The following is a 14864-nucleotide window of genomic DNA, read 5'->3' as shown; positions in this document are numbered from 1 at the left end:
TTATAACACAACAATTTTTTGTAAGTTTCAAACTTTTATGAAAAATATGAATAAATAAATAAATATGTTGACTTTTTTGAACTTTGCAATTTTGAAAAAGAAAAAGGAAGAAAACAAGAAAACAAATATATTCGAACCTTCTAAAAGGTTCTAGAAGGTTCCCAAACTGGTAAAACCGACATAGAACCATCTAGAAGGTTCCCAAAACTGGCATCTGCAGAGGCAATGAACAGATTAAAACGGGTTGGCCCATGTTCACTTGTATCGATCGGATTGGGCGAAACAGTGATTGTTTGACACAACAAGCGTCAAATAGGGTTTTCCCACAACAGTCGCCTAGTATTGCCAAGGTCTGAGCATTTTTCTCTTTTCTCTTTTTTCATTTTTCTTTTGTTTTTCATTAATTCATTTTTCTCTTTTTTAACTTTATTATTATTTTGGAAACCTGTTAAAAAACTTGTTTGAAATACCAAAAAATGTTTTTGTTTTCAATTACTGTTTACAATTTTAAAAAATATTCTGCAATGTAACATCACAAAATTCTAAATTTTGGAATGTTATATTAATTAAGTGATAATGATTGCTTGAGTGATTTGTTGTGTGAAATTGAGTGAAATTTGAAACTTTTTGAAAGTTGAATGAGAAGGAAATGAAATGACTTTCCCAAACTTTCACCTTGCATTTATGATCTCCATGAATTAAAATTAATTTCATCACAAAACCCTACAGTGAAGATGATATGACTTCTTCCATTTAAGTAAATGAAAAGGGTTTTGAAAAGATTTGAGTTCCATTTGGAATATTCCAAATTCGGAAACTTTATGCAACTCAATGAGTTTCATGAGAGAAGATAAAATGACTTCTTCAAATACTAAGAAAGAGGGTTGGAAGTTTCAAAGAATCAAAATTGAAAGTCCCTTTGAAGTTATTTTGAAACCCCCTTTCAATTTGGAGTTATTTGGTTTTATTCAAATTATTTTTCTGCAAAAATAAAATATATAAAAAATAGGGTAAAATGATTCCCTATAGTATAAAAGTAGATAAAAATGAGTTTGAAATCATTTTAGTATTTTAAAATATTTTTATTTGGTTTTTAAATGAACCACTAGTACTATTTGCTTTATGTAATTTTTTGCGGAATTTATTTGCCGCTGAAAATATGTTCATATTTTAGTAAATATTTTTCCGAAAATGTTTATATATAATATGCCTATATAATATTTTGTTTTATTTTCTTTATTAAGTTTTCCTTTCTGTTTCTACTTAAAAAAATGTACGTGCGGCTCATAATTATTTGTCACCCACATGCGCAGCATAGTAGACAGGCCGGTCCGTATATTTCTTGTTCTCTTTTTATTTTCGTTAAGGTTTACAATTTTACTTTATTTATTTATTTTTCTAAAAAATAAAAATTTCAGGAAAGAAAAATATTTAAAAAACTTCCGCGCAGTGTATGCGCACGGCCGGGCCAAACTCTTAGCCCATGCGCATGATTTTTTTCAATTTCATCTATGTATGTATATCTTTTCTCCCACATTGCCTAGTTTTTGACTCCTAAGTCTCTTTTTAATCTATAAATATAGAGTCATAAAGCCTTCAAAAATCATTCGATTCGGTTTAAATCAATATTTTGATTTGACTAGATTCACTAAAGAAAAAATATATTCCTTCTCTCTGGCGGGACTTCTCAAAATTGTCTACTCTCTTCGAAGTCGTCTTTTCTCTACCTTATAAAGGTATCTTTCTTCGTAATTTTTTATACCACCATAGCTTATTATTTTTAGACTAGCGTATGGTAAAATAATTAGATTATCAATTAGTCTTTTTATTTATATATTACACCTAGAATTCTTTTAGCTATAGCTCTTTTTTTCTTCTGTAAAACAGCTTGATCCTAATTTTTCAGATAGCCATAACTTTTTACTCGTTCATCCAAATTAGATAAAACCAACGTCAATATTTTTGTCTTAATTTCACCTATCTACTGAATATATCAAATAAACTTTTTGCAACTTTCAAATTTTGAAATTTTCGATCATATCTTTTTATCCGTACCTCCGTTTCCAATGAACACAACTGCATCGGATTCGTATTGAAGTAATCTTTCCGTTCGCACAATTAGTGTCATCTTTCCAACATATAATTTTGATCTTAGCCAGTTACTCTGCTAGTCCACCAAAGAGTTGTTACACAACATTCGAAGCAGATTCAATGCTATGTTGAATTACTTGATCTGTTATTTTCAATCTAGTAATTCTTTTTCCTACATTTTCATATTGACTTCCTATATCCAGTAGCATCATTAGCTTCAAACTATTCAAACCTTTCAAACTATTCGAACCTTCATTTGATCATATCTTGTAAACTGTAGCGCATTTTCAATTGATTCCTTTTGCAATTGAATCACTGGACGTAATCTATCATCTTGAGCCATCACCATACTTTTTCAACGAAATTAGGATTTGATTTTGTAAAATAATTTGATTTGGTTCATTTGGAGTTTTTGCAATGTTTCTTTGCCTTTTCTTTTGGATCTTTGAGTGATTGCTTATGTGTGCAAATAATTGCTTACGATAGATTGATCGGAGTGTGGCGAGTAGAACTACCAGAATTTTGAGTGCGAAGAATCTTCATCAACAGTACAAGGCAAGTTCACATCTTGATCATAATTTTCTATACCCATCTTTTACTATGCATTAGTTCACCCTTACAAATTTGCATGAGTAGGATTGGGAATTGGGGAATTGCTATGTAGTTCATGAGGTAGGAACCTATTACCTTTGATTACCCCGGGATTATTCGTTATGTCATATATTGCTTAGCCAACCTCGTAGACGGGGATTGGTATGTGAGATTCATGCAAGTTATGGGAAAAATAATAATTAAGGATAACTTAAGGTGCAACATCAACACACATCTGGGTGAAATGGTTGGGGCACCCTGGAGAAACCAGTGGCTTGCCCGGGCACCTGGAGAAACCAGTGCTTGCCCAAGGGGATCCCGGAGGACCCGTGGGATCACCCTATGAAATGCCACCTAGGCTCAAAGGGATCATACGATATTTCATGCCTAGACGCTTCCGTGTGGAGCCACAAGCTAATATGAGCTCTGGCGTAGTTGAGTAAGTTGTGGGAAACCTTTCCATGATAGGCTAGCAGATGTAGGGGATTGTAGGTGTACCGGCCTATATATCGGTTAAGGGGACCTCTTCGAAAAGACAATGTCTCAATCATCCGGTTCTCAAACATCAGGTAGTGCGAGGAATTCAACGAAGGAGATCGAGTCTTGTGGGGAAAAGTGCGCAAACCTCTGCAGAGTGTACAAACTAATCATGATTAGCCATGTCCCCGGTTATGGACAACTTTGAGTATCTAGAAGTGAATTATGTGTTGATCTCATCATATCACTTAATTAATGTATTGAGTTTTTAATGACTTGGGAATTTTGGGGTTGAGTTGGAGGAACCTTCTCAACAATGGCATAAACTTGGTAGTAAAATAAATTTTTTTCTTTCTTGTAGGAAAAAATTAGCTTTATGCAAAAAAAATAAACTTAGAGCCTCTACCAGCCAAATATGCATATAGAGATAGGCATTTTCATTATTACTCTATGGTGTGAAATTGCCAATACATTCAATGTACTGACCTACATAGCTGCAACGTCTCATGTTGCAGGAATTCTGCGACGAGTAAGTGATACATTAGGGTTACGATGTCTACACTCAACTTTGCCGTTGGTGTTGTTGGGACTCAACAATATTGATATTACTTCCGCTATATGGATTGAGGTAATAGTATTTTCGTTACTTTTGACATGTGATTGCACTCTGTTATAAATCTTCGAGTACTGTGTGTGTCAGCATACCGATATAGGGATGCCACTTAAGCACAGATACTTCGATCCATTCGGGTCGGGTCGCTACATGCAATTTCAATAGATGTTCATGTTTTTGAATTTTTTGTTCGCAAATTAGAGATATGTTTGTGTTTCAAAAAAAATTCATAAATTTATACGTGGATTGTAATTTGTTTCAAACTTTCATCAATTGTTGAATTTTTTTAACGATTTTAGGAGAAGCGTTCAAGTTTGTAAAATTTTCATCCACAATTTAAAATTTCGAAATTGTTGATAAATTTCAAGAAATGGTCAGGACATAACAAAAATTTCATGTTGTGGTAATGATAGAAATTGCAAATATAATTAGGAAAAACTACATGCTCGCAGATGCAACCGTTTGGCCTACTCTAGCACACTACTCTTAATTGGTGGTATTTTTAGGACTATGGATAAATGACCCCAACTTTTTGGGGTAGCCTACCACGGACATATGAGGCATTCATGGCGGGGGTTGAATGGCTCCTAACATTGTTTGCATGTTGCGACGCGTTCGACCATTTATCGGTCCTTTTTTATCGAAAAAACTTTATAAAATGCAAAACTTATCAAAAATCTAAAAAATATGGCACGATGCCTTGAAGTGGTAATAAAAGTTGGTGGAAAAAAATTGGGGTCATTTGATGGATATTAAAAAACAACGTGCTTTCAAACGACCCCTTCTGACCAAACTAAACTCCCTTCGTTGAACATGATCTATTTTTAGACATCTTTGAAATGGCCCCAACTTTGGCAAGCAGATGGGCGCGCCCATGGTAGAAATCCATGTCTGGTTTGAATGACTTTCGACACCAGTAAATACGTCGCAGGCTCTGGGCAGCAAGTTGCGACACGTCTGGTCATTTATCGATGTTTTTAATTCAATAAAACTACAGAAAATGTAAAAGTTGTCGAATACCCGGACAGCTTGGCATGGTGCATTGAACTGGTCATACAAGGTCATGGACAAATATTGGGGACATTAAAGGGATGTCGAGAAACGAGTGCTCTCAGACGGACCCTTCTGGACTACCTGAACACTCTCCATTGAACATGCAACTTCTGCAAGCAGGTGGGCATGCCCATGTTAGGCATCCATGCCTAGTTTGAATGGCATCTGATACCGTATGCATGTTGAGACACGTCAACCCATTTATCGCTATTTTTTCACCAAGAAAACTCCAGAAAATACAAAATTGGTCGAAAACCCAAATAACTTGGCATGGTGCCTTAAACTGGTCATACAAGGCCACACAAAAAACTAGGGCAATTTCAAGGATGTCGAGAAAAAATATGCTCTCAGACGGAGCCTTCTAGCCTACCCGAACACCATTCATTCAACATGGTCTATATTTGGAAATCCTTGAAATGAACCCAACTTTTTCAAGGAGGTGGGCATGCCCATGGTAGGCATCCATGACAGGTTCGAAGGAATTTCGACACCGTTTGCAAGTTGCGACACATCCGACCATTTTTCAGCCTTTTCTCACCGAGAAAACTTCAGAAAATGCAAAAATTGTCCAAAACCCAAACAACTTGGCATGGTGCCTTGAATTGGTCATACAAGGTCATGAAAAAAAAGCAATGTCATTCCAAGGATGTCGAAAAACCCGAACACCCTCCGTTGAACATGGTCTATTTTGGACATTCTTCGAATGACCCCTACTTTTTCAAGCATGTGGACATGCCCATGGCAGGCATCCATGTCAGGTTTGAATGATTTTCGATACCATATGCACATTGCGAGACGTCCAACCATTTATCAGTCTTTTTTCACCGAGAAAACTCCGAAAAATGCAAATCTTGTAAAAAAAACAAACAATTCGGCATGGTGCCTTGAATTGGTCATACAACGCCATGAAAAACAATCGGGGCCATTTCAAGGACGTCGAGAAATAACGTGCTCTCAGACGGAGCTTTCTGACCTACCCGAATACCGTCCGTTCAACATGGTCTATTTTTGAACATCCTTAAAATGACGCCGACTTTTGCAAGAACATGGGCATGCCCATGATAGGCATCCATGTCATGGTTGAATGATTTTCGACACTGTACGCAAGTTGCGACATGTCTGGCCATTTATTGGTCTTTTTTGACCGAGAAAACTCCAGAAAATACAATTTTAAAAAACCAAAATAACTTGACATGATGCCTTGTATGCCTTGTATTGGTCTTACAAGGCCATGAAAAAATAGGGCCATTTCAAGGATGTCAAAAAACAACGTGCTATCAGGCGGATCCTTCTAGCTTACCCGAACACCGTCCATTGAGCATGGTGCTTTTGTGCATCATTGAAATGACCTCAACTTTTACCACCATATGGGCATATCCATGGTAGGCATCCATGCCAGGTTTGAATGACTTCCAACAACGTATGCAAGTTGTGACACGTTCGACCAAATATTGCTTCAAATTTCAAAAAAAAAATGTTCTTCTTTTTCAGAAATTGTACACAAAATCAAAATATGTTCACATTTGAACTAATGTTCAGAAATTTTAAAACATGTTCATGGTTTCAAAATTTGATAACAAATTCAAAAATGTTTAGAAATTTCAGAAAAGTTTGTGGTCTCACAATTTGTTCACAAATTTAAAAAATGTTCAGGACTTTCAAAAAATGTTCGCAGTTCCAAATTTTTGTTCATAATTTCATCAAATGTTCAATTTTTTAAACTTTGCTCAAAAATCAAAAGTGTTTGCAGTTTAAATTTTTTTGTTTGTAATTTCATCTAATATTCAATTTTTAAAATTATTGTTCACAAATTCAAAAAAATCACGGTTTCAAAAATTGTTCACAACTTCAAAAAAATGTTCACATTTTTTCAACATTTGTTTGCACTTTTTAAAAAAATGCTCGCATTTCTGCAACATTTGTTTGCGCTTTTTTCTAAAGAATGTTCGTGATTTGAAAATTTGTTTTGATTTTTTAAACAATGTTCCAGTTTTCATAAATTTGTTCACAAGTTAAAAAAATTGCACTTTTTCAAAATATACACTTAAAAAAAAATCTAATTTTTTACTGTTGCTACAGTGATAGATTCCGGTTCCCAACAGAACATGGTCCACGGCTGTAGTTCGTTCTTATAGTATACACGTTGTTCTACATTCAACTGTGCTACGTGTTGTTCTACACTTAATTGTGTTCTTTCACTTCCGGAACATAAGATATATACACGTTTCGACGGACGACCCATCATATATATGAAGGTGGGTATGATTTGGCAAAGATCTTATTGCGAAGGTTGTATCGAAGCTGGACTCTTAGAAAAATACGAGCACCGATGTTAAGTGTAATACTTGATTCTGATGGGTTTGGGATATCATTGTCCTTTGAACCAAGTACAGATTAGTTCGCGCCATTTGCCTTTGCTGTATGAAACTCTTGCGGCCGGTACCAATTCAACGTAGCCGGCCGGGGCACCATTCGCTGGTCGACTTGTTAATCTCGGAAGGAGCCGTGAATCGATCCCAGCCGTAGGTACATCTATCACTGGACTGGACGGCTCACATAACGTTGTACCGAGCATTTGTGTAACAATTTCTCAAAAAAAAAATTGTGTAACAAAAAATAGTCGCTGGCGACTCGGCGAGCTCGCTAGGCGTGACGTGCATGGGTCCAAGCTCGCTCGCCGGCCGCCATACAATAATTCACCGTACGTACGTGAGTGATGTCGTCAGGGTCAGGGATAACAACGTGCTCGTTCCCATTCTCCCGCGTGGATCCAAACTGGACTCCTGTTCTCCACACGCCATGGTTTTGATTGGATCTGGCTGGGCTGGGTGGTACGCCGAGGACCAAGTGAGCAGCGAACACACACCTCCGTAGCAAAGAGACAAGAGCACCATCCCTATCCCAAAGATTATCATACGGTGGTTCATGGCAGAGACCAAGTAAAGATAACTTTCTCTTGTCCTCCGACTCTCCCAGACCACATCACAAAATCATAGAGTAGTTTTCCTTTTGTCCCGATCGGAAATGCACCGAGGAGAGGATAGTTTATCCGGTCTTTATAAATGCACTCTAGCACTCGTTTGCTTGTGGTTGTGGGTGGAGCTGTGGTGTCGTGCTAGCTAGCTAGTCTGCTACCTCTCGGCCGCGGCCATGGCGGGCGGCAAGAAGCTGCACGAGAGGGTCGCCCTGGGGAGAACTGCGTGGATGCTGGCCGACTTCGTGATCCTCCTCCTCCTCCTCGCCCTCGTGGCCCGCCGCGCCGCGTCGCTCGGGGAGCGCGGCGGGACGTGGCTGGCGGCGCTCGTCTGCGAGGCGTGGTTCGCCTTCGTCTGGATCCTCAACATGAACGGCAAGTGGAGCCCCGTCCGGTTCGACACCTACCCCGAGAACCTCTCCCACAGGTACGTACGTTCTTGTGCACACTAACTGCAAAATAATGTTGACCTACAGCTTCGTGCAGCTTCTTCCTTAAACTGTGTCGTGTCTGTGATGATTTTGCTAGGCTGGAGGAGCTCCCGGCGGTGGACATGTTCGTCACGACAGCGGACCCGGCGCTGGAGCCGCCGTTGATCACGGTGAACACGGTGCTCTCGCTGCTCGCCCTGGACTACCCGGACGTCGGCAAGCTGGCGTGCTACGTCTCCGACGACGGCTGCTCCCCGGTGACGTGCTACGCGCTGCGCGAGGCCGCCAAGTTCGCCAGCCTCTGGATTCCCTTCTGCAAGAGGTATGACATTGGTGTGAGGGCCCCTTTCATGTACTTCTCTTCCGCGCCGGAGGTTGGCACCGGTACAGCCGACCACGAGTTCCTGGAAAGCTGGGCACTCATGAAGGTTAGGCGCCATGGTGACCATTTCAGTTTCCATAATGTTTGGTCGTCCATCGTCGTCATGACCATGCATCTTCCTCGTGTACGTGTGACTTTCAGACCGAATATGAGAAGCTGGCCAGCCGGATCGAGAACGCCGACGAGGTCTCCATTCTGCGTGACGGCGGCGAAGAGTTCGCCGAGTTCATCGACGCCGAGCGCGGGAACCATCCTACCATCGTTAAGGTCGCCGCACTGACCATGTCCATGTACATCGTGTCATGCCAAACGCGTAGCAAATCCGTCTCGTGCTAATATCGTCACGGTTAACCTGTGTGAGTTCAGGTTCTCTGGGATAACAGCAAGAGCAAAGCAGGGGAAGGATTCCCACATCTGGTGTACCTCTCTCGAGAGAAAAGCCCCAGACATCGCCACAACTTCAAGGCCGGTGCCATGAATGTTCTGGTGAGCACTCTCTTGTACACAACAGTGTTTCACTGGTAATCAGTGTGTCACACAAACAGCACAATAAGTGGCAGTTGAAAGTTCAGACATGTGTACAATGCGCTTGATAATTTGCAAGCAAATAATTAAGCTGAGCGTTTCGTGGTGCAGACAAGGGTGTCGGCCGTGATGACCAACGCTCCAATCATGCTGAATGTGGACTGCGACATGTTCGCCAACAACCCGCAGGTCGCCCTGCACGCGATGTGCCTCCTGTTGGGGTTCGACGACGAGATCCACAGCGGGTTCGTCCAGGCGCCACAGAAGTTCTACGGTGGCCTCAAGGATGACCCCTTTGGCAACCAGATGCAGGTTATAACCAAGGTACTACATATGCATGTGCACAAGTGCTGTTGTGGTAGTGCACCACTAGGGTAGTGTTACAGTTGCACTGGTTTTTCTGGCATGTTCAGAAAATTGGAGGTGGGCTCGCCGGGATCCAAGGCACCTTCTACGGCGGCACGGGCTGTTTTCACCGCAGGAAGGTCATCTACGGCATGCCGCCTCCGGACACCGTCAAGCACGAGACAAGAGGTAATAAAACTGGGCACGCACAAGATGAGATCATCCGACGTAAATTGAAGTATTTGGTCAGTGCATTTCAGTTCCACTAGGGCATATCAAATGGCTGTTCTGAATTTGCCAGGTTCACCATCTTACAAGGAGCTGCAAGCCAAGTTTGGGAGCTCAAAGGAGTTGATCGAATCATCTAGGAACATCATCTCAGGGGACCTGCTCGCTAGACCAACCGTAGATATATCGAGTCGTGTCGAAATGGCAAAACAAGTAGGCGACTGCAACTATGAGGCTGGCACATGTTGGGGCCAAGAGGTGTGCTTAGCTTCGTTGCCGTATTTTTGCAGGTTTTGCTACAGTACGGCCACATCTACACACCTTCTGCAGTTTCTCTCTATTACAGTTTCTTCCATGTATTTTTGCAGATTGGGTGGGTCTATGGATCAATGACAGAGGACATTTTGACCGGTCAACGGATCCAGGCGGCGGGTTGGGAATCGGCCTTGTTGGACACCGACCCACCGGCATTCCTGGGATGTGCTCCGACCGGTGGACCAGCCAGCTTGACCCAGTTCAAGAGATGGGCAACAGGGCTTCTGGAGATACTCCTCAGCCGGAACAGCCCCATCCTCAGCACCATCTTCAAGCGCCTCCAACTCCGGCAATGCCTTGCCTATCTCATCGTAGACGCGTGGCCCGTGAGGGCGCCTTTCGAGCTGTGCTATGCGCTCTTGGGACCTTTCTGCCTTCTCACAAACCAATCCTTCTTACCAACGGTACACACATTTTTGCCATGACCCATTACTACATTGCTCATAGCTGAAATTTTAGTGCATTTTCCGTTTTGCAGGCATCAGATGAAGGTTTTCACATCCCAGCGGCTCTATTTTTGACTTACAACATATACCACCTGATGGAGTACAAGGAGTGCGGGCTCTCGGTCCGCGCCTGGTGGAACAACCATAGGATGCAACGCATCACCTCGGCCTCCGCCTGGCTCCTCGCCTTCCTCACCGTCATCCTCAAGACGCTAGGGCTCTCCGAGACCGTGTTCGAGGTCACCCGCAAGGAGAGCAGCACGTCATCCGATGGCGGCGCGGGCACCGACGATGCCGATCCTGGGTTGTTCACCTTTGACTCGGCGCCCGTTTTCATCCCAGTGACGGCGCTCTCAGTGTTGAACATTGTCGCCCTCACCGTCGCGGCATGGCGCGCCGTCGTCGGGACGGTGGCGGGCGTTCATGGTGGCCCGGGCGTCGGAGAGTTCATGTGCTGTGGCTGGATGGTGTTGTGCTTCTGGCCATTCGTGAGAGGGCTTGTCAGTAGTGGAAAGTATGGGATCCCGTGGAGTGTCAGGGTGAAGGCTGGGTTGATTGTGGCTGCGTTCGTGCACCTCTGCACAAGGAACTAACCGGCGGGGCTGGCCATCGAAATATTTGAAGCGTAATTTCGGTTCTGTGCAGAACTACTCCTACCACATTTGTAATTAAAAGCTTGTTGTTAAGGAAAGTTTGATCCAATTCTTTCAAAACACAACAAATGACTAAACTGAAAGGAAATATGGATTTGTTGATCGTGATTTTGATCAGACTTAGCAATGTCTTATCTAACTCCTGTGCCATTTGGTTTTGTGCGGGGCTTCGTGTGATTTTTCCCAGTTTTTCATTTAGTTGATTTATGATTTTTTTTATTACTCTACTTTGGATTCCCTTTTTTCTTTCTCTACACTTTCTTTTCACCTGTTGGTTGTGTGCAACTACATGCCCACTGGTCACCTGTAGTTGCATGTCCACTAGTCGCGTGCAACCGCATGTCCAATGGTTGCACAAAATTACATGTCTACCGGTTTCCCGCAGCAACATGTCCATCAGTTGTGCACACTTGCGGTTGCATCCCTGTGTACATGTGCACAACTGCATGTCCATCGCTCACACACAACTACAGTGCACACCTACTGACTGAGTGCAATTATATTTTGCGTATCTTTTTAAAAGTAATACAATAAAAATGTTGAGAATAAAAAATAAAAGGAAAACAAAGTAGAAGTGAAAGAGAAAAAATAGCAAATAAATTCTATGGTGATGATTAGAGCTAGCCACACCCAAAATTTGTTACATGATGTCTGCATCTTTTTCTGTCGAGTCCAAAAAAACTTAACTAGCCTTGCGTCGTCCTTGCGGGCGACATGGGCGGTGGCAAGATCGTGCTCTAGCCCATCGTGCCAATATACACCACCAGACAAAGCCCTCATAGCTGGCGGCAACGATGTAGTTAGTAGGTTTTTTTGTGAGGGGCAACGTTAGTGCGGTAGCTGCAGCCGAGGACACGTGGGGCCTAGGGAGGTCTATCACCTTAAGTTTCTTGCCTCTAACTCATAAATATCCCCGAAACCCTTCTTCAGATTACCATGATTTTTTTGCGGTCGCCACTTGGGCATTCAAGGCGCGAAATCAATAGTCATGTTTTTGCGCTCCACCGGAAGGGAATCACCGTCTTCTTCTTCCACATCAATATGTAAATATAGATATATCGTGATTTGTACATTTGTTGTTTTGCAGGCATCGGATGAAGGTTTTCGCATCCCAGTGGCTCTATTCTTGACCTACAACATATACCACGTGATGGAGTACAAGAAGTGCGGGCTCTCATCCCATGCTGGTGGAACAACCACAGGATGCAACGCATCACCTCGGCCTCCGCCTGGCTTCTCGCCTTCCTCACTGTGATCCTCAAGACACTAGGGCTCTTCGAGACCGTGTTAGAGGTCACCCGCAAGGAGAGAAGCACATCCGATGGCGGCGTAGGCACCGACGAGGCCGATCCTGGGCTGTTCACCTTCGACTCTGCGCCCGATTTCATCCCGGTCATGGCCCTGTCAATGCTGAACATTTCCGCGCTCACCTTCACGGAGTGTCGCTGAAAGGATCGATATAGTTGACTAGAGGGGGGTGAATATGCAACTAATTTTTTTTAGCTTTTCTTTACCAAATTAAACTTTGCAACTAAGTAGGTTGTCTAGATATGCAACTAGGTGAGCAACCTATATGATGCAACAACAACAAGCACACAAGCAAGCAAGGGAAATAACACGAATAAGCTTGCACAAGTAAAGGTACGAGATAACCAAGAGTGGAGCCGGTGAAGACGAGGATGTGTTACCGAAGTTCCTTCCTTTTGAGGGGAAGTACGTCTCCGTTGGAGCGGTGTGGAGGCACAATGCTCCTCAAGAAGCCACTAGGGCCACCATATTCTCCTCACGCCCTCACACAATGCGAGATGCCGTGATTCCACTATTGGTGCCCTTGGAGGCGGCGACCGGACCTTTACAAACAAGGTTGGGGCAATCTCCACAACTTAATCGGAGGCTCCCAACAACACCACGAAGCTTCACCACAATGAAATATGGCTCCACGGTGACCTCAACCGTCTAGGGTGCTCAAACACCCAAGAGTACCAAGATCCGCAAGGGATTAGTGGGGGGGATCGAATTTCTCTTGGTGGAAGTGTAGATCGAGGCCTTCTCAACCAATCCCTAGAAAATCAACAAGTTTGATTGGCTAGGGAGAGAGATTGGGCGAAAATGGACCTTGGAGCAACAATGGAGCTTAGTAACTCGGAGAAGAAGACACCCCTTATATAGTGGAGAGACAAATCCAACTGTTATCCACTTAACCAGCCCGCAACCTACTGTTGGGTTTCGTAGTAATTTCAAAAAAATTCCTACGCTCACGCAAGATCATGGTGATGCATAGCAACGAGAGGGGAGAGTATGATCTACGTACCCTTGTAGATCGACAACGGAAGCGTTTGGTTGATGTAGTCGTACGTCTCCACGGCCCGACCGATCAAGCACCGAAACTACGGCACCTCCGAGTTCTAGCACACGTTCAGCTCGATGACAATCCCCGGACTCCAATCCAGCAATGTGTCGGGGAAGAGTTCCGTCAGCACGACGGCGTGGTGACGATCTTGATGTATTACCGTCGTAGGGCTTCGCCTAAGCACCGCTACAATATTATCGAGGACTATGGTGGAAGGGGGCACCGCACACGGCTAAGAGTATGATCACGTGGATCAACTTGTGTCTCTAGGGGTGCCCCTGCCTCCGTATATAAAGGTTCAAGGGAGGGGGGCCGGCCGGCCAAGGTGTGGCGCGCCAGGAGGAGTCCTACTCCCTCTGGGAGTAGGACTCCCCCCCTTTCCTAGTTGGAATAGGATTCGTGGGGTGGGAAAAGAGAGAGAGAGAGAAGGAGGGGGGCGCCGACCCCCTCTCTCCTTGTCCTATTCAGACTAGGGGTGAGGGGCGCGCTGCCCAGCCCTGGCTGCCTCTTCTCTTCTTCCACTAAGGCCCATATACCTCCCGGGGGGTTCCGGTAACCTCCCGGTACTCCGGTAAAATCCTGATTTCACCCGGAACACTTCCGATATCCAAACATAGGCTTCCAATATATCAATCTTTATGTCTCGACCATTTCGAGACTCCTCGTCATGTCCGTGATCACATCCGGGACTCCGAACAACCTTTGGTACATCAAAATGCATAAACTCATAATATAACTGTCATCGTAACCTTAAGCGTGCGGACCCTACGGGTTCGAGAACAATGTAGACATGACCGAGACACGTCTCCGGTCAATAACCAATAGCAGAACCTGGATGCTCATATTGGCTCCTACATTTTCTACGAAGATCTTTTATCGGTCAGACCGCATAACAACATACGTTGTTCCCTTTGTCATCGGTATGTTACTTGCCCGAGATTCGATCGTCGGTATCCTATACCTAGTTCAATCTCGTTACCGGCAAGTCTCTTTACTCGTTCTGTAATACATCATCCCGCAACTAACTCATTAGTTGCAATGCTTGCAAGGCTTAAGTGATGTGCATTACCGAGAGGGCCCAGAGATACCTCTCCGACAATCGGAGTGACAAATCCTAATCTCGAAATACGCCAACCCAACATGTACCTTTGGGGACACCTGTAGAGCTCCTTTATAATCACCCAGTTACGTTGTGATGTTTGGTAGCACACAAAGTGTTCCTCTGGCAAACGGGAGTTGCATAATCTCATAGTCATAGGAACATGTATAAGTCATGAAGAAAGCAATAGCAACATACTAAACGATCGGGTGCTAAGCTAATGGAATGGGTCATGTCAATCAGATCATTCAACTAATGATATGATCCTGTTAATCAAATGACAACTCTTTG

At 43.4% G+C, this 14864-nt stretch overlaps 1 protein-coding gene across 1 annotated transcript; it reads left to right on the top strand.

The window, feature by feature from the left end:
* The first annotated feature begins 7896 nt into the window (after positions 1-7896).
* LOC125538242 (cellulose synthase-like protein H1) lies at positions 7897-11232 on the top strand. Its single transcript, XM_048701518.2, has 9 exons — positions 7897-8226; positions 8328-8658; positions 8754-8879; positions 8979-9098; positions 9249-9461; positions 9551-9671; positions 9784-9968; positions 10079-10429; positions 10504-11232. Exons 1-9 carry the CDS (start codon positions 7976-7978, stop codon positions 11062-11064), a joined length of 2259 nt encoding a protein of 752 aa, XP_048557475.1. The 5' UTR covers positions 7897-7975; the 3' UTR covers positions 11065-11232.
* The last annotated feature ends 3632 nt before the right edge of the window (positions 11233-14864 follow it).

This window comes from Triticum urartu, chromosome 2A, assembly GCF_056163025.1.
Source record: "Triticum urartu cultivar PI428250 chromosome 2A, HENAU_Tu73, whole genome shotgun sequence".
Taxonomy (NCBI): domain Eukaryota; kingdom Viridiplantae; phylum Streptophyta; class Magnoliopsida; order Poales; family Poaceae; genus Triticum; species Triticum urartu.
Note: the sequence above shows the minus strand (reverse complement) of the source record. Positions and strands in the feature narration are given on the sequence as shown.

Coding starts and splice junctions, on each gene's coding strand:
- LOC125538242 (XM_048701518.2), top strand. CDS start 7,976: ATGGCGGGCGGCAAGAAGCTGCACGAGAGGGTCGCCCTGGGGAGAACT. Junction 8,227..8,327: donor CCCGAGAACCTCTCCCACAG/GTACGTACGTTC, acceptor TGATTTTGCTAG/GCTGGAGGAGCTCCCGGCGG. Junction 8,880..8,978: donor ACCATCCTACCATCGTTAAG/GTCGCCGCACTG, acceptor GTGTGAGTTCAG/GTTCTCTGGGATAACAGCAA.